At 50.5% G+C, this 21,140-nt stretch overlaps 7 protein-coding genes across 7 annotated transcripts; 2 read left to right on the top strand and 5 right to left on the bottom strand.

Annotated features, from left to right (window-relative positions):
• Nucleotides 1–484: 484 nt before the first annotated feature.
• Nucleotides 485–1,321, bottom strand: NCU10444 (hypothetical protein; the record flags this gene model as incomplete). The annotated part of the gene is made up of 2 exons (XM_001728042.2): nt 485–753; nt 1,099–1,321. The coding sequence occupies 2 exons, from the start codon at nt 1,319–1,321 to the stop codon at nt 485–487; spliced, it is 492 nt and encodes a 163-aa protein (XP_001728094.2).
• Nucleotides 1,322–1,950: 629 nt separating this feature from the next.
• On the bottom strand, nt 1,951–2,393 carry NCU07809 (hypothetical protein; the record flags this gene model as incomplete). Its single annotated transcript, XM_953302.1, has 2 exons — nt 1,951–2,087; nt 2,195–2,393. The coding sequence occupies 2 exons, from the start codon at nt 2,391–2,393 to the stop codon at nt 1,951–1,953; spliced, it is 336 nt and encodes a 111-aa protein (XP_958395.1).
• Nucleotides 2,394–3,770: 1,377 nt separating this feature from the next.
• On the top strand, nt 3,771–6,201 carry NCU07810 (hypothetical protein; the record flags this gene model as incomplete). The annotated part of the gene is made up of 5 exons (XM_952755.2): nt 3,771–3,896; nt 4,135–4,418; nt 5,132–5,195; nt 5,401–5,529; nt 5,683–6,201. The coding sequence occupies 5 exons, from the start codon at nt 3,771–3,773 to the stop codon at nt 6,199–6,201; spliced, it is 1,122 nt and encodes a 373-aa protein (XP_957848.2).
• An 880-nt stretch (nt 6,202–7,081) lies between these two features.
• On the bottom strand, nt 7,082–9,114 carry NCU07811 (hypothetical protein). The gene is made up of 4 exons (XM_952756.3): nt 8,675–9,114; nt 7,958–8,619; nt 7,836–7,908; nt 7,082–7,765 (listed from the first exon to the last, which is right to left on the bottom strand). Exons 1-4 carry the CDS (start codon nt 8,721–8,723, stop codon nt 7,233–7,235), a joined length of 1,317 nt encoding a protein of 438 aa, XP_957849.3. The 5' UTR covers nt 8,724–9,114; the 3' UTR covers nt 7,082–7,232.
• A 2,420-nt stretch (nt 9,115–11,534) lies between these two features.
• On the bottom strand, nt 11,535–12,929 carry NCU07812 (hypothetical protein; the record flags this gene model as incomplete). Its single annotated transcript, XM_952809.1, has 1 exon — nt 11,535–12,929. One exon carries the CDS (start codon nt 12,927–12,929, stop codon nt 11,535–11,537), a length of 1,395 nt encoding a protein of 464 aa, XP_957902.1.
• A 3,146-nt stretch (nt 12,930–16,075) lies between these two features.
• On the top strand, nt 16,076–17,593 carry NCU07813 (hypothetical protein; the record flags this gene model as incomplete). The annotated part of the gene is made up of 3 exons (XM_952810.2): nt 16,076–16,143; nt 16,200–16,582; nt 16,632–17,593. The coding sequence occupies 3 exons, from the start codon at nt 16,076–16,078 to the stop codon at nt 17,591–17,593; spliced, it is 1,413 nt and encodes a 470-aa protein (XP_957903.2).
• A 292-nt stretch (nt 17,594–17,885) lies between these two features.
• On the bottom strand, nt 17,886–19,930 carry NCU07814 (DUF89 domain-containing protein). Its single transcript, XM_952811.2, has 5 exons — nt 19,750–19,930; nt 19,608–19,678; nt 19,399–19,529; nt 19,199–19,315; nt 17,886–19,105 (listed from the first exon to the last, which is right to left on the bottom strand). Exons 1-5 carry the CDS (start codon nt 19,769–19,771, stop codon nt 18,013–18,015), a joined length of 1,434 nt encoding a protein of 477 aa, XP_957904.1. The 5' UTR covers nt 19,772–19,930; the 3' UTR covers nt 17,886–18,012.
• Nucleotides 19,931–21,140: the final 1,210 nt, after the last annotated feature.

Below are 21,140 nucleotides of genomic sequence, written 5' to 3'. Positions count from 1 at the left end.
GGTCAAATCTTTGACGTCGCCTGCCTCGCTTCCTGATCTCCCCATCTCGTCCAGGTGAGGCTCTTGGGACAGGTCCTCGAGCTACCGAAGTGCACAGTGAACGAGGCAGAAAGCTTGTGATCACATCCAGACTTGTATTTCCATTTGCTTGCGTCAAGTCGGACACTCAACACCTGACATCCGATTCCGCTGCATTGGATGAACTCTCGGGAGCGCCCCAACCATTCTTCATCGTCCCTTCCTAGTAGATCAGCTGCCTGGGCGACCGGTAGCGAACTACTAGTATTGATCCAGTTCCGTCTGCTATGAGGCGGTTGTGCTGAAAAGTTCGTGAGTGGCAAGGGCACTGGAACCTTAACACAGCCCAGAAGGAGAAAGACCGAAACCCTGAAAGAAAATAGGACGAACGGGGCGGCAAAGGGAAGACGCACTTATTGTGCTTTCCGTTTTTGATCGCGGTCCATCTGCTGCTGATGAACCTGAATCAGTCGAGCAAATAAACTGAACACCAAAGCTGAGGGTTGGCCTCTTGTTTCTGCAATCTTGCCGCTTGCTCTTTCGAGTTGACGGTCGAGCCAGGTGCGAGCAAGCACTCGGAGCCACCCTGGGGAGCGTCGGGGTGGGAAGGTGCAGTGGGTCTGGCGATCTGATTTAAACTTTCGCAAAATTGTTGCAAATTCGACATGCTCCCTTGCTCTTGCCCGTTGCAAAACACCAGCTTCCCTAACAGATCCCAGAACTGGGAGTATGCGTCTGATAGTGCCCATTTTTCTCAGTAGAGTTAACGCAAAGAAGCGCGTTCCGGTTCCAGCGCGTCTCAGTCTCTCGGAGGTTGCTTAGTTGGCATCGTGAAAATGGTATGTGCCTGCCTCACAATCTTTGCCAAGTGAAGACACCTGCGAGCCCGCCTGTGCACCAGACTTTTCGCAACTTGCACCTGATCCCCCAAAGGTCTGCCGCCACAGCTGGAGCGTCACCGTGATAGCAAGCCCAGAGAGGGACAGGTTTAACGGTTGCTGTACCGTCATGACTTGTCCCAGTTGCTCCAGGCCCTCCCATTCCCGTGCCCCAAGCCCAGAATGGAACCTCGTCACTGACAGTTGAGTTTCTGCCCAGGTTCACGGAGCCGGATGTCATCCGAGACGCCGAGGACGCTGCGAACGATGAAAAGACTCGCCTCCACCTTAGCCACGGCTATTCCCCAGAGACGCCGGCTGGCAGGGCCAAAATTGTCGCCCTCGACCGAACATAAGCAAGGGATGATAAGAGCCTGGACCTGCTCGATCAAGGGCCCACTGTGACTCCTGAAGCTGTAGGACATACAACATGTGTCCTGGCAGAGCTGTCACGCTGTCCCTCGGTCGTCCACAGGCAGAGGCGTCTCTTCCCGCGCTTCTGAGTGACCTCAGGCAAAGAGGCCACCGTGGCTGAGCTCGCAACTTGCTCGTCGCAGTTACCGGCACGTGTCCATGTCGGTTTCGGCGTTAAGGAGGCTGGATACCCGCTACGGGCTTCAAACTTGAAGTTGCAGGACTTTGTACTGCTACTTCGGCATGAGCATTGTTTGAAAGTCCTATTCTTGCATGGGGGAGGCAGATATCTGCAAGAAGGAGATCTTTTGTAGAGATATGCTTTGCTTCTTTTTTTCAGAGACGACCCGAGACATATGCTGGTCAGAAACGGATGCTGTTGCTTTGCCCGCATGTTTTCCGATTTCCTTGGACGTGTTCGGAAGCGCCGGAGGAATGACAACGCTGAAAAGGACACAGGAGGTGCAGTTGACAGTTGCATCGGGGCTGTAAGGTGGCCGGAAATTGAGCTACAGCTCGCCTAGTGAGTCGCCTTCCACGCAAAGATCGAGGGAAACATCCTGTGACTTGGAAGGACGATGCCTGTCTGGACGAGGCCAGGAGCATGCAGGCCAGGAGCCTGCAGATCCAAAAATAAGTGCTAGCGCCTGTGAAGACTTGAGAGGTCGGAGAGTTCGTTCCAGAGGCCCGCATCAAACCCCAAGATCTCGTCCACGACCTTCTTTGTTGACTCTCCACGCTTCCCGCCTGCATCTTTACCCTTATGTTCGTCGGAGCCTATGTCGGCGTTAGCACCATGTTTATTTTTATTGGTTTCCTTGCATTCGTCTTCTGAAAGATTCGCAAAATCGTCCACAATCCTCTCTGAATCGTTGTGTACTCACCACTTCTGACCTCAAAGCCCTCTTTTGTCTTCAGGTCGACTGTGTCGACGTTATCTCTTACACACCCTCTTTTACCGGGGCTCTTGTTATTGGGGTCTTCGAACTTGGTGTTGATGCTAAGAGCATAGTTCGCTCCCATGGTGGTGTCGGCGGCATGGCCGGCGGCCTTGCCATTCTGGTTGGCATGTGGAACTTTCATGTTGGCGATTGTGTCTTCTGGCTTGATATGGGAACAGTTCTGCTTGAGTCGATGGGCGAGAAAGGCCGTGACGTGATATTATGTGGAGAGAAAAGACGGAGGAAGGGGTGAGTTTTCTCGCAGTTATGGAAGAAGTCACCCGTGAAACGTGAAAGGGTATTTGTACTTCATTGACTACCACCCTTCACCACCGAGCTGTAAGGCAAGTAGAAACATGAATCTAACTACGGGCCTTACGATAATGTCCGGTGCTTTCTTGTTCAGTATCATGGTTTACGTGCTTTCCACATCCGGAGCTGATTCAAGTACAACAAGTACTGTCCATCAAAGCGCAGCTCACGCGGTTATTGGAGCGTGCTTCAACTATGCGGTTGGCTTTGTGAGACTTGCTGCCAATATGACGTGCCCATTCAGCCGGCATCTTCCGCGCTGAGTCCTTGTTGCAAATGGTACAAAATTTGAACAGAGGGGCCCAACCCTCAACCTTTGCTATCACAACAAAATGACTCCTAAAGTTTACATGCTGCCATAATTGACGAGGGGTCTGCAATTGGTTATGACAAAAGCGACAGTAATCAGGGGGAAACCCATCTTGACCAGGACCAACGGCAGGAGATCCGGTGGCATATCAAAAACAAAAACTGTAAAACATGGCGGCCGTACATTGCACTGCATCGATTGGGAATATGAATATCTCTATATGATGGAGTTGGATCAATGTTCGATTATTACGAACATCGAGCCTCGGGGTTCGGACATGTGCCTCTCTGGCCCATCTTAGGCCCCTCTCAAGTATCTCCAGTCACCCACCCGACTCTGTGAGACTTATCCTGCTCTTGAAATGCTGTGAGTATCTTTTTGGTGTTTACATCGTCCGCTTCACAAATCCCGCCCCTTTGATATCATTCATCCGATCTCGAACGACACAAATACTCGATTAGATCTCACCACCCAATTCAATTTGATCATTTTGTCATCAACATTCGCAGACAGGGAAAGAACCAAAAGTACCATGACCGATCTTGTTTCAGCCAAGATGAGGGAGGAATCAAAAGGTGTTGCGATAGTGCCCCGATGCTCCTTCTATTTTCTTACCTAGCTTATCAACAACAGTTAGTCGTAGGTGTTCCTTATGGAGTTTCATTCGCTGACACTTGTACTTGCTTGAAAAGGCCGGAGACCTCGGCCCCGATCAGTCCCGGTTCTATCGCTGCGCTCACTGTCATCCGCACCATCTATCGGTGGTGTTTCATCCCATACTTTCCCTCAATTACGTTATTACAATCTATTTCGATTATCTTGACGGAAATTTCGACCCGCTCTTCTCCTTACTTCCAGTCCCTTTTTTCCTCCTAACACCTCACCGCACTTCCCGCCATGTGCTGTCCGCCTGGCTCCCGACACCCATTTCGCTCCGACACTCCAGCTACCCCTGCAAGATCGGCTACCATTCCGACAAGCCCGTGGAGTAGGTGGCTCGCCTCCGGCTCTTGCTTAGATCTAGTCAGTGGTTACCTCTAGCCTTTTGGGGGTACTGTATGGTTAACCTGGTCCCCCGGCGCCACGACGGGCCCGCCGTGGTCCCATCTCTGCTGACAGTCGGTTCTCATGGTCCGTCGTAACCTCGTCCGCACACAAATACACTAGTCCGAACTTCCCAGTAGTTCCTCTGTCTCCTTCGCTTTCTCAATCCTGACCGCCAGCTCGTACTCCTACAATCGACTCAGTCTTGCTCCTCTAGATCTCGTCCATTGGGGGAAGAACCATATCTGACAAGTTCAGCTCCAACATTCGGCGATTCCCCGAGGCCCGGGAGAACATCATGTGCCGCTACGTGGCGCTTGCCCCGGCCCCGCCTCATCCAATCACGGGGAAAGTTCTTTCATTCATCGATGGGAAAGAGATGGAAAAGGGGTCTTACGTAGACCTCTTCCACGAATACGAATGCCCGGCTGAATGTCTAGACCAATATTTTGGCGGTGGCGGATGCTTAACGGCCGACTGCATGAACGAGCTGGACGAGGCGTACGAAGACCACCTCAAACGGACATTTTGGCTTCAACCGACGCAAACTCACCAGGCTGGGTGTACACTTCCCTATCAATGCCGGAAAGGTCCTACCGGCATTGGAAGTACAAGGATACCTCTACCAGTACGGATATCCAACTCCATACCCGTATGGATATTATCCCTACTACTGGCCTTACGCCCAACTAGGTCAGTGGCAGGCAACCCCCCCACCCCCCCCCCCCCCCCCCCCCCCTCCTCTTCTACGAGCCATAGGTAGTAAAACCAGGACCAGGTACCCGCGATCGTGGCGTCGCATGCCCGTCAGCCGTGTAAGCGAATGGCCCCACTCCACCCCAGTTAGCGCCCTGGAGGGTTCCATGTCGAACGCCCACAGCCTGAAGTCTTGGCGGCGACGCCGTGTCTTGGCGTCAACCTTGTTCTGATTTCTTTCCGTCTATCCCTTCGATAACATCCGGCGGTCACCCTTATCGCAACATCACGACCTGCTTCCAACAGCATGCTACAAAGCGTCACGATATATGTACTTGTCAGAGCTCGACTCGAAGTAGCCTGTGGCTATGCCGAGTGTAGACAGAGAGATGCTGAAGAGACGCCATGTGCATGTTCCACAACAGGCGGGACCACAACATGTGGTCCGCTCGTTGACACAGAGCTGGTAGGGAACATGGACAACGAAGCATATCGTTCTGTGATGGACAAACATTTAGGTACGATGGGTGGATCATCAGAAACCCTTGGTACTACAGAGCGGCTCAAGGCGGCATGAAGATTGTATTAGAAATGGGACTATCTCCTTACATATATTGGGAGAACTTTGTCAACATGAGGTACATTTGGTCCACGCGCTTTAAGCTGTTGGCGTTGACCGCAGACAGTCTAGGACAAGCTTCATATAAACAGTACCCCTCAAGCGAAACATTTTATCACAAAGCGGAATAGAATGCTCGGATGCAGCCTCACCAACCTTGCTGCACAGATCAGGTGGCTGCCCAAAAGGGAGAATATTCTCGAAGACTCCCCTGAGCAAATCCCGTCTGGTCTTGACAGCGATGCCTTTGGTCACCCAGTCCTCATTGTGACCAGGGGTATGGACGAAAAAGGCAGAGTTAGTGTTTTTCTGGTAAGGTGTATCTACCTCTAGCTTCAATCACCCCTCTACATCTACACTCCTTAGAAGTATTCTTTGGTTCTTCCAGAACGTTGGTCTTTCTTGATCTGGTGCTAATCGCAAGGTACTCGCTCCCGGCATGCATAACAGATGACATCCTTCAACAACCGAAACATCCTAGCCAAGTTCCCCTTGCCCTCCCACCGCCGCAACAGGGAGCCCTACTGGCCCATCGATCCAACACCCAAGCATCCGGATACCGGGAACCTCCTCAAGCTCAAAGATAAGAGACGCATGGACAAAGAATACTCCTATGTCAACAGCCAAACTTCATATCCCGTTTGCTACGGAATCCTTGAGCCGTACAAGTCCGAAGACCCAGAGGACGTCTGGGTTGTCGAGGAGGAGTCCTACGAAAAACTCACCAAAGGACGGGACTATGACAGGTTTCATAGTAGCTCGTGGAGAAGGGAAGAAGGTAAATCGGTCTTGCGGCTGCCAGAGCCAGTGAAGGAGAGGGAGCAGGAAGGGAAGCAAGCCTCCATGGCTACGAGTAACGACGAGACGCCTGATCTGGCGGAGGAAATTCGGGAAAAGTACATAAGGGAGTACTTCGAGGAAGTCAATGATTTCCTCCTTGGTTCAATCTTAGGAGCTATTTTGTTTTAGGCATGGTAGATGATCCTGATCCGTAGTATGGTAGGTGATAGGGAAGGGAGGGAGCTAATGGTCGTTTGGAATTTGGATCAATGCAAGGAAGAGTCTTTGATTATGGTGATATGGGGTCTACGCGTGTTGAGCGATGGATGAAAATGTGTTTCTGGTTTGCAGTTTCACGTAGGATAAAAGCTGGGAAAAAAAGGACTTAATTTCATGATTTCCCTTGGCATGATGGAATGGAGCTCTAGTTGATGCGTCTAGCACAAGTAACACAAACGGTTCGTTCCGAACATTTCCGCTCTTTCCACTACGCAACCGATCGTTCTTTCTTCAGAGCTCGCGCTGTTAGGTAGATGTATTTGGGACAAAGGCGGAAATTACGGGACAAGGAACGTTTTTTTCCAGGACAAGAATCATTTCACTTCTCCACCAGTCTCTTCTTCACAACTGACGCAACTTTCCTTCGATCTTCCACCCATACCATCAATCCACACCTCGCAACTGGATGTCGTCAACTTCCCGCCTCCGATATGCTCGGTCTTTTTCCCGCGTCCCGGCTCTCGTCGCTCCTAACATGAGATGTCCGACCCGCACTGCATACCCGGTACCGAGAAAGCCTGCACATACATTGCGTGTGGCTGTGCAGAACGTACGCTACGAAGTCATAATGTTCTTTCTCTTCTTACACCCATGAGCCACCATTTTAGATGGTGGTTCCCTCTTCTTGTGATCCCGCAACATGTTTGACGACGGGATGTTCAAGAACCAAGTGCAACGCAAACATATCTAGGTACATGCGGAGCGGTTACGTTCAAGAGGACACGCTCAATGAGACTCCAATCTGTCACCTAGAGGTAGGTAAAACATGTATAGAGGTAGCTCAGAAACCTTTTTGCACTAGGGATATTACCCCTGCAGAAGAACAAAGGTGTAACACGCAACCTGCCTGACGTATCTAGAAGTACCTGTACCTTGCGCAAAAGCTACCTACCTATCAAATTTCAAGAGGCTTATATCTCCTTCACTAACCGATCCCGAACTTACGATTTCGGACTCAAGATATAAATCTCACCCTCTGCACTATTATCACTACCCACAAACAGTCCCCGCCCCGCCGGATCCCAACTAGAAGCCGTCAGTCTGAAGCAGTTACTCATCGTCAATCCATTCGCTGTGCAACTCCCCGGATTAGTCGCCGAAAAGATATCTGTATACCCCGTCCTCGAATCCGCCGGAGCAACAGGATCATAACTCCCATCCGCCAACCTCGTGAAGGGCACCTGCACGACCTTGAAGCCCGTGGGGGGTTGACGGTTCCAAGATCCGTGGAAGGTAACGTACATGTTCTTTGCCTCGTCGTCAAACGTGTTCCAAATGGGAGCGGAGTGGGCTTGGAAGGTCAGTCGGGGGGCAATGGCCTTGCCATTGCAGGTGGCGTCGTTGTAGGAGGTGTTTGGGGCGATGACGAAGTGTTGCCCGGTTTTGAGCCCGTTGGTGAAGGAGGAAGGGTCCCAGACTGAGAAGCAGGTTGGGTAGCCGTACCAGGCATTGCGGACGGTGCGAGGGTCGCCGACTGGATGGGAAGGGTATCAGTGGTTGTACACGAAAAAGGAGAAGAGAAGAGAAGAGAGGGGAGGACTCACGGTTGTTGAGCTTTTCGGCTGGGTTGTTGGTGTGGATGTCCCTACGCTGACCGTTCTCGGTGCGGGTAAAGTCCTGTTGGAGGTCAGAGGAAGCTAGGAAAAGGAACCGATGGATTACTCACATCACCACTGTTCTCAACACCCCAGAAGACACCGTTGGGATCAGGGACAAAGCCGATCTCGTTCCTCAAGCCGTACCCAAACATCTCGCCCTGCGTGTTATAGTTGTACCCACCCGAGGGAACCTTGTTGACGTCAAAGACCTTGATGCAAGCACGGCCAGTCGACGGTTGCTGCGCAGCCATGTCCAAGTTGGAATTGCTGCCCACTTGCAACAGGACCAGGTTCGGCTGACCTGGAACAACTTTGACGGTACGAGACGAGTGCACACCCGTCGACATACCCTTGACAACGGTCTTTTGGTTGCTGACCTTGCGTGTGAGGGGATCGTACGCCCAGCTGTAGAGAGTCGTCTCCGAGGATGCGTAGAGGGTCTTGCCTTCAGGAGTCAAGTCCAAGCCGTGGTTGAGACCACCACCGGAGATGAGCATGTTTGTGCTGTTGATGCAGCCGTCGGCGCCAAAGGTGTGCACGGAAATGCCCCTGGTGTTTTGCTGGACGAGCATGTTGCCTTCGGTGTCCCATATGATGGTTCGTACTTGCTTCAAGCTGCCGGCGATCTTCATGACGGTCCAGGCGGAGTTGATGGTGTATTGGTAGCGCATGTTGGGGACGCCGCTGCAGCTCTTGGGGAGGGGGAGCTTTGCGACTTCGGCAAGGACATCTGCTACCAGGGTTAGCTCTTGTGATGGCGGACACACGAAGGGAAATAAACCTACCGGCACCCAGAAGGGCCGCGGCCACGGCGAGAAGGTTCAATAGACGCATGGTATTCGAGTCCTCAGGATTCTGCAATCAATAATACAGAGAAACCTTGCGACTGGGGAAGAGGTAGCAGAGAAATCTGGAAAACATCCACATGGCGGGCATGCAATCCTCTTCTGTATGATCGACTCTGGAAACAAGACAAGGTCCAGAGCCCGCCAAGATGGGACGAGTCAAGTGCTTCATTTGAGAGACCGTCAAACCTTTGCAGTCATTATCCGTTGTAATTCCATCCTTGCCGTATATCACGATATGTGATCGAGTGTCGTCGATGCTGGTGGCCAACCACTTTGCCGGGATGGATACGACCCAATATCGGGCATGATAGGGCGTGTTCGTTACCACAGTAAAAAGTTAGGAGGGATATTGCATTACTGTGCAGATTCTACTGCATAGTACAGCTGCACTCCTGCAACATTAAGGCACGCCAAGACCTTTTACCTTACTGAGCTATGTTCGGTATATATAACCAATACCCCCCCCCCCTAGTGGTCCGAATTATCTTTTCCCTTCTTCCCTTCTACAACCACTACAGTATATACACTGTGCAAATACTGTGTAGTCCAAATGGTAGCTTTCAATTGGGAATAGCCTCATTTACCGTCTTTAGGAAATTTTTTTTTTTTTTTTTCAAGCTTTGCGACGGTAACCCCCTATATTATAGGGGTGAAGCGCTATAGGTGGTTCTCAACTACGTTCCTTACTGCACTACGGCTCAAAATCGAGCCGTAGTACAGTAAGGAAATCGGTTAAGAATCAAGGAGATTCTAGCCCTCTGATTGGTCAAATTAACGATTTGGAAAAAGTGCAGGTGGTTGCAGGTGGTTGCAGCGACCTGCATGAAAATTAACCATTTTTACTGCGATTTACCGAACACTACGCAGTTCAGTAAGCCAGTATGCTTACTACGACCCGAACCCTGCAAATCTGAATACCCTCTAACTTTTTACTGCGGTAACGAACACGCCCATAGCCTGTTCGGCAGTATGGCTCCGAGAATTCGGCAGTCGCCATCCTGTGCCGTGCGTCGTCACCCTTCTCCGTGTTCTGTCTTGTAGGCTCGCGTGGAAAAATTGCGGGCAAGTTCTCCGATTGGTTGGTGAGAAGTCGCATATTGATCAAGGGTAAAAGTCCGGGTTGTACCATTCCAGGAGACGTCGAGATAGTTGAATCAGCGCCAGTCAATCCTCCAGTTCAGAATGGCCACGACGAGAAAAATGTTCAATGAAAGCGATTTGCATGTAGCGGATAGTGTTGTCATGGAAACTGCGATAGCGCTACAACGGAGTGAAGAGGGAACTGTCGATAGTTCTGTCATTGACGAAGAATGAAGAATGGGTGAGTGGTGAATGAAGTCGCAACAAATTTCAGTGGCTTGCAATGATACCTCTGTGCAGCCAGGCAGCCGGCACAATGATCACTTGCATTTTGCATTGGCCGGCAACACACTTGGACTCACCTGGAAAGAAAAGAGACAGGAAAGAAAGAAAAATGACAAATGTCCAAAATGTAAGTTTCAATGAACATTTAATCCTCCAGCCAAGTTCGATAGAACCGCGTGCATCCCTGGATCGTTGTAACAGCCTCACGTTGTTTCAAGTACCTCTACCTGATACAACGAGGAATCGGGAAATGAAGCGCTGCTCTCTCTCACACGTCAAGCTTGCTTGGAAAATACCACTGTTCGTTCACAATACATAGGTACCTAACGGTCATTTGTCGTCTCTTGCCGGAGTTGCCAGTTGCCAATTGCCAAGGACCGTAACCTTCGTTCCTGTCTTCCTCCTTCTTCCTGCCTTCCTTCTCCGCGACAGGAAGCCTACCCCACCGGTACCGGACCCGGACCAGGCAGCAACAATGTGCAGGTACCAAATCTGCCCTGCCTCCCCTGCTGCTGTCCACCCGCGCTTTCCAGACTTACCATCACTGACCCTTCATAAGCTGGTCCCTCGGAGACTCTATCAAAAGACAAGAAGGTGCGGTTGGTATAGCGGCTGAAATTCTCGTCCCCCAAACCCGTTTGCAGGGGCCACCGAAGAGTGACTTTGGCAGGCCAACTCTTCCTCGGAAGTCGGTGATCCATCTTTTGCTTCAGCTATCGGCGTCACTGGCAAGTGTGAAGTAACCCAAACGGTCTTCTTTAACTGAACTTCCGTGCCTGTGGTAAACTTGGGTGGCCGTGGACCTTTTGAAAGGCCAGCAAGTGATGCTTGGATTCACTGAAAGCACTTCCCTGGGATGATTTCCGCTCACAAAATGGGATGAATGATGCAAAAGCAAAGCCCCTTCCTCAAGAACCAACCTATTCCATGCCTAAAAGGGAATTGAATTGGGCAGCGAACTGACTGTGAACACAAGACTGGGACATCTCCTGGCTGGAGACAGAAAAATGAAACGCTGTAGAGGTATAGCAGCCAAAAGAGTGGACCGAGGAATGGGCTGGTCCGAGAAGAATGAACCGAACAAGTAAGGTACCTATCATGACCGGAAGTTTTCTCAATTATTGACGCGAATAGTGACGTTGACGTCGAAGTCCAAGCCAGTCTAGCAGGTATCTATCTCATATGTCGTTACACGCAAAGACAAGACTGAATGGAAGCAATAGCTCAGGTCCTTTCCATGCAACGCTCTAAAGTCCAGGGGTATCCTCAACCAACGCCATGCGCGATGCTATGTATAAAAAAAATCAACGCTTGAATAAGTTTCCGTTTGTTGTTCCCTCAGTTTCGCCGAATTACCCCAAGAAGCCAACACCCAGCCGTAGGTCGTACAGCTGAGTGAGGGCTTCTTGGAAAAGCTAATTAATGTCATCTCTCAAATCCAGCCCGGAGCCCCCCTGCTAACCGGATCAACCACAATCTCTGCCCTCTCGGCCTTGCCCTTACCCTTCTCCTCCTTGCTTGGCCTCTTCTCCTCCTTCAAGCCTGCGTCGCTGCCACCAAGCATCAAACCCTTCCAACCCTTCTCCTTCGTCTCCTTCCACTTGTCAGCCAGCTTCTCGCCGACTTGCGCAACCTGCTGACCAAGCCGAGCAGTCAATCCCTCATCGCTCCCGTCCGAGGTAGGGGTGCTAGGCGACCAGCGGCTCTGAGAGGGCGGTTCGACGTAGGCGGGCTTCTGGCTTGGACCGCCTCTGTCCTGGAACTCCGGGTGGGGAGTCGTAGTTGATGACGAGGGGCCGGGAGCGCCAGCGGCGGTGGCAGGGGTAGCTTGAGCAGGAGCTGCAGCAAAAAGGGGAGCAGGCCAGACGGTATTGCCGCTGCTGTTGCCATTGTTGACAGCCTCATGCGAATCCTCGGAGAACTTGGACGCCACATCCTCCTGCGACGGCTTGGAGTAAACAGACGAGCTCACGTTGCGAAGAGGGCGAGCAGGGACCGGCAGAGCGAGGAGCGGGTATGAAGCTGGCACGGGCGAAGACAAGGGCGAGGACACCGGCACCAAAACTCGCCCTTGATGCGGGGCAGGAGTAGACGCGGACGCAGGAGCAACACGAACAGTCCTCAGCCTCGGGCCCCTATCCCCCTCAGCCGCCGGCACGACTTCGATGCGCATCTGACCAGGAGCCCTTTCGTCTCCACCCGTGCCGTCTGCTGTCTCGTCCTGTTCACCCCTGGTTTGCTTGGATTTCCCGAGAGAGGCGAGCGGTATGTTCTCGGGACGGTTAACCCGCCCGTCGCTGCCACGGATAAAGTTGGTGCCCCGGTGGGCGGGGAAGCGGGTCGGCGCGGAGTAGAATCTTGCCTGGCGTTCAAGGCGGCGGCGGCGGAAGAGACAGAAGGCCAGAATGGCAATCAGCAAGAGACCAAAGATTGTGCCGCCCAGTGCGCCGGCAATGACCCCTGACTTTGGGCCTTGCGTGCCGCCGTTGGAAGCCGCGGAGCCAGTTGTCTCCTCGGGCGTAGGAGAGGCAGCGGTGTTGGTGGTGGTGGTTGGGGTGGTGACGAGGGTGGTCGGCACCGGCGAAGAAGAGTGAGTGACGGAGCCGTCCTGGTGGAAAGTGATGGTCTCTGTCTCGATGGTGACAAAGACGCTGGTGGAAGTGACGACGGTGCGCGCCTTGTGGGAGGTTGCTGAGGAGGTGGTGAGTGCGGCGCGAGGAGTGATGAAGTTTTTGGGCTGGTCGATGCCAGAACCCATGGTTGAAGCTGTGGCGCGAGCCACGACGAGCTTAGAGATGGGGAGGGAGGTGTCGCTGTTGTCCTCCATTGTTGCTGCTTGCCTTCTTGGTTGAAGTGAAGGTGAGGTACTTCTTCTTTTCGCAAGGTTCTCCCACGAGAGAAACAAGGCAGCCAAAGACAAGGCAGGAAAACGTTTTACTTGCCGCTTGAAGAAAGAGATCGCTCGCAAATCAAGCAAAGCTTCAGTGGAAGAGTGAATGGGTCTTGCAAAAGGGAAGCTTCTTGTCGTGATGACTTTCTGTGGTTGCAAACGCAAAGAAAAAAGGTGGGGGAGGAAAAGAAACAGGTGAGAAAAACGGCCTCAGAAATACTGCCTCAAAGATACCAAGCTTTGCCGTCGACGAAAGGGGATTTCAACCAAATGACACACGTATTGTGCGTAACGACTACTTCACCGCCCACGAAAGCTATTTCGTTGAGACAAGATGGGATGATTGCGATTGCGGACGCGAGTGTCCAGTCCGAGTCACGTCCGCAGGGCGGGATAATCTGCCCTCGTCTCATCTTTGGGAGCAGGCTGCCGCCGAATCACTCACCTCTCTCCTCCGGCCTCGCTTATAGCTGAATGACGTATACTTTCATACTCTCGCGACCTTGGGGCCGTGTGTAATAGTCCGGAAAGGAAGGAGCAGAAAGAGAAAGCTATAACCATGATTCCACCGGTCCAAGTAGGAAGACATACAAAACAAGAAGAGGGGTTGTTACGAAAAGTATCCATTAATGATTTGCAGAGACAAACCTTCAAACAAACTGTACTTTATGTTACATGCAAGAATCAGAAAACGATTGCCCAAGAGCCAAGCCGTCAAAGCCCCCTTTGACAATGACCACACTTAATATGAATACCTACTTACGTCTGGAGACGCAGCATGACTTGGCCTAATATTGATCTACCAACTTGTGATGTAGCAGCCCGGCAGTCTTCTCTAGCTGCTCTTCCTGCTTGTCTGTAAGAGTCTGGCCGAGAGATTTGGGCTTGTTGTGAGGTCCGTTATCATCGTTGTAGCCTGGTATACTGATGTTGGATAGAGCTAGATGGAGGTAACTAGGTAGGAAAGGGCTCAAAGAACCTACGTACTGCCTTGCGACTGTTAATTTGCACTTCATCAACTCATACGCAGGTTCCCTGACTAATTCTAGCCATATAAACGTTGTCTTCGGGACCTCAGAGGATAGTGGTCTTTAATACCTAGGCTATAGACGCGAGTGTCCAGTCCCCGTCACTCCACAAATGTGTACCACGTCTAGTTCTCTTATTTTTAAGTATTCCCGCAGCTCTGAAAAGCCTCCAGATGGACTATAATCTCTTTATCCATGTTCTAACCCCAGAGCCAAATAACAAGAAGCACGTAAAAATACTACACCAGAAAGTACCCACTGATAACCAAGGAGAAAAGCTCGAGCCAAGACAGCAGAAGCGAACTCCCAACGCTCTTCCAGCCAAACCAGAGAACCATGAGCCTAAGACGTGCCGGGAACTGTCTCTGCTTTCGTCTCATCTCCCACGTCGTCGGGTCTCATTAATAGCATTTTGCCCCGGTCTGGCTTATAGCTAACCTCGACGTTTTACCACATCCCTCTTTTGAGGATAGATGTAAAAGTGGAGAGAGAGAAAGACGACGCAAAGCATACAGGCTGTACCCAATATGAAGAAGATCTTTGACTGACTGCTTGCGTATCCGGACTATACCTCTAGTGGATATAGAAGGTAAAGAGTCGAGTTAGTAATGGCCTAGTTGGTCAACTGCGTGAGTGTTCGATGATCGGCCGGTAGGTACCTCAGGTAGGGGTGGAAGGCTGGCTGCCCCTGTTATCTCCCACCACGCATCAGGTGCACACCTTTTGGATTCATTCACTGGAGGGAGACGCTAGAGTGAATTCCTGTCTTGAGACGTTCGTTCATGTTTATGGGTACCTGGGTATCTGGGTAGAGGTAGGTAAGCTATCGTTACTAATGGCCTGGTTAGGGACTGACAGCTACCTCTAGGCATCCTGACGTTTACTTTGATACTTTAGGGTTCAAAACTATAAAAAGAGATACTGATAAAGGTAAGGCCGAAAAGAGAAAGCTAATATGATACTATCAATTCACACGATTAAGTAGGAAGACTCAGACATAGGTAGAAGAAAGAAAGAAAAAAAAGAAAAAAATAAAAAATAAAGAAAGAATATACAAAAGGGAAGAATGTACAAAAGAATTTGGTAGATTACAATAACGCTAGGTACCTAAAGGTATGTTGGGGTATGAATGATAAAGGGGGATGCGTGTACCTTGAAGAATGGATGGTGTATTTGCATGGAATAACTCCCAAAGAGATACCACAAGATCCTGGATCTTTGAGTTTCTCTCAAAAAGAGGGTACTGGAAGGCGGCAAGAATGTTGGCACCGTATAATACGGCCTTGCAACAGCTGAAACTGCAATACCAACCAACACATCACAGCCTACCTCTACACTCAACCGGTCCAGCACATAAAAGCCTTCAGTTGCCCCTAGACTACGAATGAGATTCTTGTTTCAAGATTGGTACCCTAGCTTGGAGTGCCGTCGACAATATCTCTATTGTCTTTTCTCAACAACTCCAGTCCTGGCTATCGGTCATGGGAGTGTCTTGTCTTGTCGTATAATGACACTTGACGCCAATATCAAATAGGTATGAAGTCAAATCTGAAAAGCAGAAAGCACCAGGTTGATAAGGCGGTCTTGTCTAGTGCATTGTCAAGGCCGCAACCTCAAGCCCTAAATCGTGGTCGTGGCGTATATAAAACTGCACATGAGTGTCCAGACAGGCTCCGCTTCCGTCCCATCTCTTCCAGGTGGCCGGGTCACTCAACTCTCTGCCCAACTGCGTCGAAGAATTCTGCCCCTCTCCTGTATCGGAACCGAGAGACCAAATTGCAAGACCGTACCGTATTTATTTGACCGTCACAGCAACTCGTAACTGACGTGTACCTTGTTGCTTGATGCCTCAGGCCCAAACAGACACAGGCGGCAGCTTGGTGGCATAGAGGAAGGAGCAGGAATGAAAAGCCGGTAACTCGATAATTATAGTTGGCTGGGAAGGGGAGCAAAAGACAAGTAGGAGCACCAAGATAGCCAAACAAGCTGCTGGTGCAAAAGAAAAATGAAAATATAAATAAAAATACCTACCAAGGTACGGTCCCGCCTCTTGTCATGCCCCCTCGGCAGCGACTCAGCGAGACAGTCTTTTTTTTTGTTTTCAATTCTTTTTTCGTGTGTTGGTGGGTGTCTTTTTTTTTTTTTTTTTTTTTGAAATAATTCTGAGAACCATCAATAGGATCCTCTCAATAAGATCCTTCTTGCAGCCAAACAACCCGTCCTCCTCCGTCCTCTCCCCTTCCAACCCCTCCTCACTCCAACATCACATCACCACCAACAACACCACAACACCACAACAACACCACCACCAACAACAACAACACCACAACACCAACAATAAAAACAACGAACAACAACAACAACAACAACAACAACAACAACAACAACAACAACAACAACAACAACAACAACAACAACAACAACAACAACAACAACAACAACAACAACAACAACAACAACAACAACAACAACAACAACAACAACAACAACAACAACAACAACACTACCACTACTACCGCTATTACAACCATGGACCCCATCTCCCACCACCTCAACCACTGGGTCCGCTTCATCTCGCGCCTCGCGACCCTCTCCATCTCCATGCACCAAGGCTACCACAGCGCCCGCACCACCCTCGCCAGCTTCCTCTCTCTCTTTGGCACCATTTCCCGCGCCCTCGCCAACCTCTCCCACTCCAACTTGGGCCTCGGTGCCAGTCTCGGTCTCGGCAGCAGCAGCAGCAGCGGTAGCAGCGGCAGCAGACTCCAGGCACAGGATCTTCTCCTCCTGCTGTGGGCTCTCCTCCGTCTGCTCCGCCACCATCTGCTCCGTCGTCTGCTCCGTCGTCTGGTGAGTTATTTGCCTGTGGGCTATCTGCCCGCTGACTTCGTGGGCTTCTTTGGGCGCGTGCGGCCTGCTCTTGAGCTGCCTGGTTGGCTTCGCCAACTGGCCTCTGCGCCGCCGCTGCTGCTGCCGTCTGCTGCTGGTCACCCGTTCGCCTTGCCGCCGCCGCCCCTGTCTGCTGCCCTGCCATTTGGGCCGTCCTCGTCTGTCCTGCCGTCTGCCCCGTCATTTGGGCTGCCTGGTCTGCCGACAAGCACGCCCTGGCATCTTGCCAACTATCGCCAAGGCCTCCCTCTGCCTCTGCCGTATTTCCAGGGGCAGGGTCTTCCACTTGGGCAGCCGAATGGATATTACCCTCCTGCTACTGCTGCTGCTATGTCGGTTCCGTCTGTCCCGCCGCCTGGGCAGGTATATGGGCAGCCGACTGGATATTATCCTCCTCCTCCTCCTCCTCCTGCTGCTGCTGTCCCGCCTGCTCCTTCTCTCCCGCCGTCTGCCCCGCCGTCTGGACAGCTCTATGGGCAGCTCCCTGGAACGCTAGCTCCGCGTGCTCCCTTTGCTCCGATGTCTGTCCCTCCTGCTGCTCCGACATCTGGCCCGCCTGCTGTGCCAGCCCAAACGCCCGCGCTTCACCACCTTCGCCAGCTCCGCCAGCAACACCAACTCCAGCAGTCACAGTCTGGGTCTGAAAGCGGAGGCGGAGAAGGAGGAGGAGGTACTCCTCGTTAACTACCGTGGACAGGACGCCAACGGGAGATTCGCGACTTGTCCCTGGCTCCCTACATTAGCTAAAACGTCGCGGACAATATGTGGTAAGTACGCACCCTGACCTCCAACTGCGCGTTCGAAGAGGGTATGTAACCTATATGTGATGTGTCTGCCGCATCCAAGTAGGCCCTCTGCCCAGGACAAAAGCTTTTCTGTCTCGAGGACCGGTTTGGTATAAACCAAAGGGATGTAGCTGGCCAAACAGGAAGGCAGACAGCCTGAAATAAATGAAGGAGAAGCAAGAAAAAGCATCTAGATCCAAGAACCATCTATTAACACTCTTTTATGCAGATCTATAGTAGTGTAAGCAATCAACCGGACGAACAAGAAAGGGCGAACATATAAAAAAGAAAACGAACAACCCATGCAGCCTGGTCTCCTTACGCCCCCTTGGAAAACGACACAACGGCATACTTGCCATTCCACGCCCACTTTCTCGCTCCGGAATCCCCTCCTCCGCCCTCCCGTGCCCTCAACTCCTCATCCATTCCCTTGGGCAAGCCCACGACCACATCCGCCTTGCATGTCCTCAATGCCAGGATATTAATCCCCGACCCCGGCCCAAGCGGTCCAATAGCTTCCGTAAACGGCGTCGTAGGATCCCACTCGGCGTCGCCGACCAACTTGCGGTAGTTCAAGTCGCCCTTGAACACAACCAGCTCGCTCCTGCGCAAGTCCTCGGCCAGCTCCTTGGTCTGCTCGTCGGCGTTGGGGTCAACGAGGCGCCAGAAGGAGCCAGGGCCCGTCCAGAAGCGGTTGGCGCGGAGACCGAGTTTGCCCTCGGCATGAAGGATGGACCATTCCTGGAACAAGAACGACAGTTCCTCCTTCTCCTTGTCGGAAAGCTTCTCGGGAGTCTTGCCCTGTAGTTCCTCCTCCTCGGTAGCCGTCTCGAAGAAAGGCACGGGTGCCGCCAGAGCATTCAGCAGGGCGCCAAAATCCCCCGGCAAGACGTCCGAGACAAACCAAGGAATCGACTTGGCATGCAGCGTCACTCTGGTCGCCAGCCCCGCCGTCAAGAGGTATCCAGCCAGAATCAAGTCCACATACAACTCAAACCCGGCATTGTCGAGAACGATATCCACCACTCTTTCTGTCTTGCCGGCCTTCTTTGCCTCCACCAACTGCTTGTACACCTCCTCCAGATCATTCACAAGGATGTTGGCCTCGCTCTTCTTGCGCGCCTCGGACCCTTGCAGCTTCTGGATGTCTTCGTACGAGAGGGAGGTCAGGAGCGAGAGATCGGTGGCGTTGCCCCAGAGGCAGATCTCGCACATTTCGGTGAAGAGCAACTTGTCGGCTTCTTCCGATGTCTCGCCGGTGTGGGAGCGGAGTTGGGTGATGAGGTCCTTGTAGCGGGCGGCGAGCTCGACGACAGCGGGGCGGGAGGAGCGGAAGGTCTTGATCTTTTGGCGGGCGAAGATGTCGTAGTTCTTCCAGTGGGTGGATAGGGCGAAGGAGGTGCTGATGCGGCTGTTTGTTGGGAAGGGTGGTTAGACACCTTATGGATGTGACATAATGTATGGGCCAGACAGGAGAATGGTAGGGATGGAAAGAGAGACGGACCGGTAAAGGTAGCACTCGCTGAACAGCCAGGAGACGTTCAGCCAGGTGGGCTTGCCGAGGGACTCGAGGATCTGGTTGTAGGTGGCCACGTCGGAGACGCCATCGTCGGGAATGGGCCTGTTGCTGTCTTAGCACATCTTCTCTTTTGTGTATGTGTACTAGCATTTGCTTTAGGGGCAGGGGCGACTGGGCGGACGAACGTCAGGGCGCGGTCGTGCTGGACTTCGTATTTGAGCGTGGCAAGGTCGTTGATAATCTTCTTGCCCTCCTCGCGCTTCTCAGCGTCGTCGGTTTGGCCGGTGGTACGGTAGACATCATCAATGGCTTGGGTCTATGGCGTATATAAAAGTGGTGGTTAGCGGCTATTGGTCGGTTGTGTGTCGAGGCAAGATCGGACGACGAGGCTCACGATAATGATGGGCCACCGCTTCCTGGCGGTCTCGTAGGCAAATGACGTCTTGTCGCCCGTAGAGGCCGTACCTAGAGGTAGGAACAATGTCAGCTTTACTTGTTCCTTCCTACAATTGCAATGTATAGGTTTTCAGACTTACGGATCTTGGGTTCAAACTCCATTTTGCGAGTCTTGTCCAACAAACAATGCCGTCAAGGTTGCCAAGGCTGGATGGATGTCTTCCGGGAACGGGAACAGGAATCGGATGGAAGCAGGACGGGAGCGGGCATGTAATTTTTGGAGAAGGCTGTCTCGTCATACATGGCGGGGTAGCATTGGGCGTTTTGGCGGGCGTTGACGCCTACCAACCTGGAAGGTACTACGGCAGTATGAAGGCCAAACTCTATTTTTCTCCACTTTCCAACTGCCGACAGCCGACACCAGCTATACCTATACCGGTGTCGACCATCTAAATCCGTTTATATACTCAATTCATTCTTATACTTATATTTCCTTTACTCTACCTCCCATCCTCTTCCCTAATCCCTTATATCCTCTTCCCTAAGCCCTTACATTCTACTCCCCTATACTATATTCTATATTAACAATCCTAATTCTATTACAATACTTAATTCCAAACTATATAATATTACTACTAATTAAAATAACGTACTAACCTAGGGATTTCGATTTATATAAATACTACCTAAATAGCGTACTAAAGACGTAAGAAGAGTATAACTCCAAATTAAATTATATTAAATTTACTATTAAAATATTTATTAAATACCCGTACGCAAATATCTATCGTCTTTTAAATAGAAGAAAGGTACTTTATATTTAATCTATCTAAATCTCACTCAATTAAAATATATTTTATATTAAAACTATCCTTAATTATTAATCTACAATCTTACTTTTAAAAAATACTAGTATAATAACTAATTCGAAATATAGTACCCGAATTAAAAGTACTATAAATAATTTATTAGAATTACCTACTATCTATTTATTTAGAACTTTAAGAATAGGAATTATAAGAAATATCGGGAATTCTAGAACTATAGGCCCTTTACGAAGTATATTATAGGCGGATACGAAATTTTTATAAGCGTTTATTTCTACTACTATACGCTATATTAGGGAGGGATATACCTTATCTAATAAAGTATATATAAATAATATAAATAATAAATAAATATAAATATAGTCTAATATAATAATAGTATATAAAGCAAATACGGCGGAGAAAATCGGCGAAGTAACCTTCAGTAAGAAAGCGGTTAAAATAGTATTAATAAGGGTTATTAAATAGATTAAATAAAGATTATTAGACGAATTGAGAGTTCGTAGGAATAATATGGGCGAGGGTAATAGAATAGAATTAGATTAAAATTATATAGATACGTAGTATTTTTTAGGTAATTCTCGTATTTTACTATTTAGTATAGTAATTAATATTGTATTGTATTTTTCAAAAAAAATAAATCTAAAAATACTTTATAAAAAAAATTCCGAAATAAATTTTCAAATTTTTTTCTATAAGATTAC

Source organism: Neurospora crassa, linkage group V (genome assembly GCF_000182925.2).
Source record: "Neurospora crassa OR74A linkage group V, whole genome shotgun sequence".
In the NCBI taxonomy this organism is placed as follows: Eukaryota; Fungi; Ascomycota; class Sordariomycetes; order Sordariales; family Sordariaceae; genus Neurospora; species Neurospora crassa.
The sequence above is the reverse complement of the archived record's forward strand: the minus strand, read 5'-3'. Positions and strand labels throughout refer to the sequence as shown.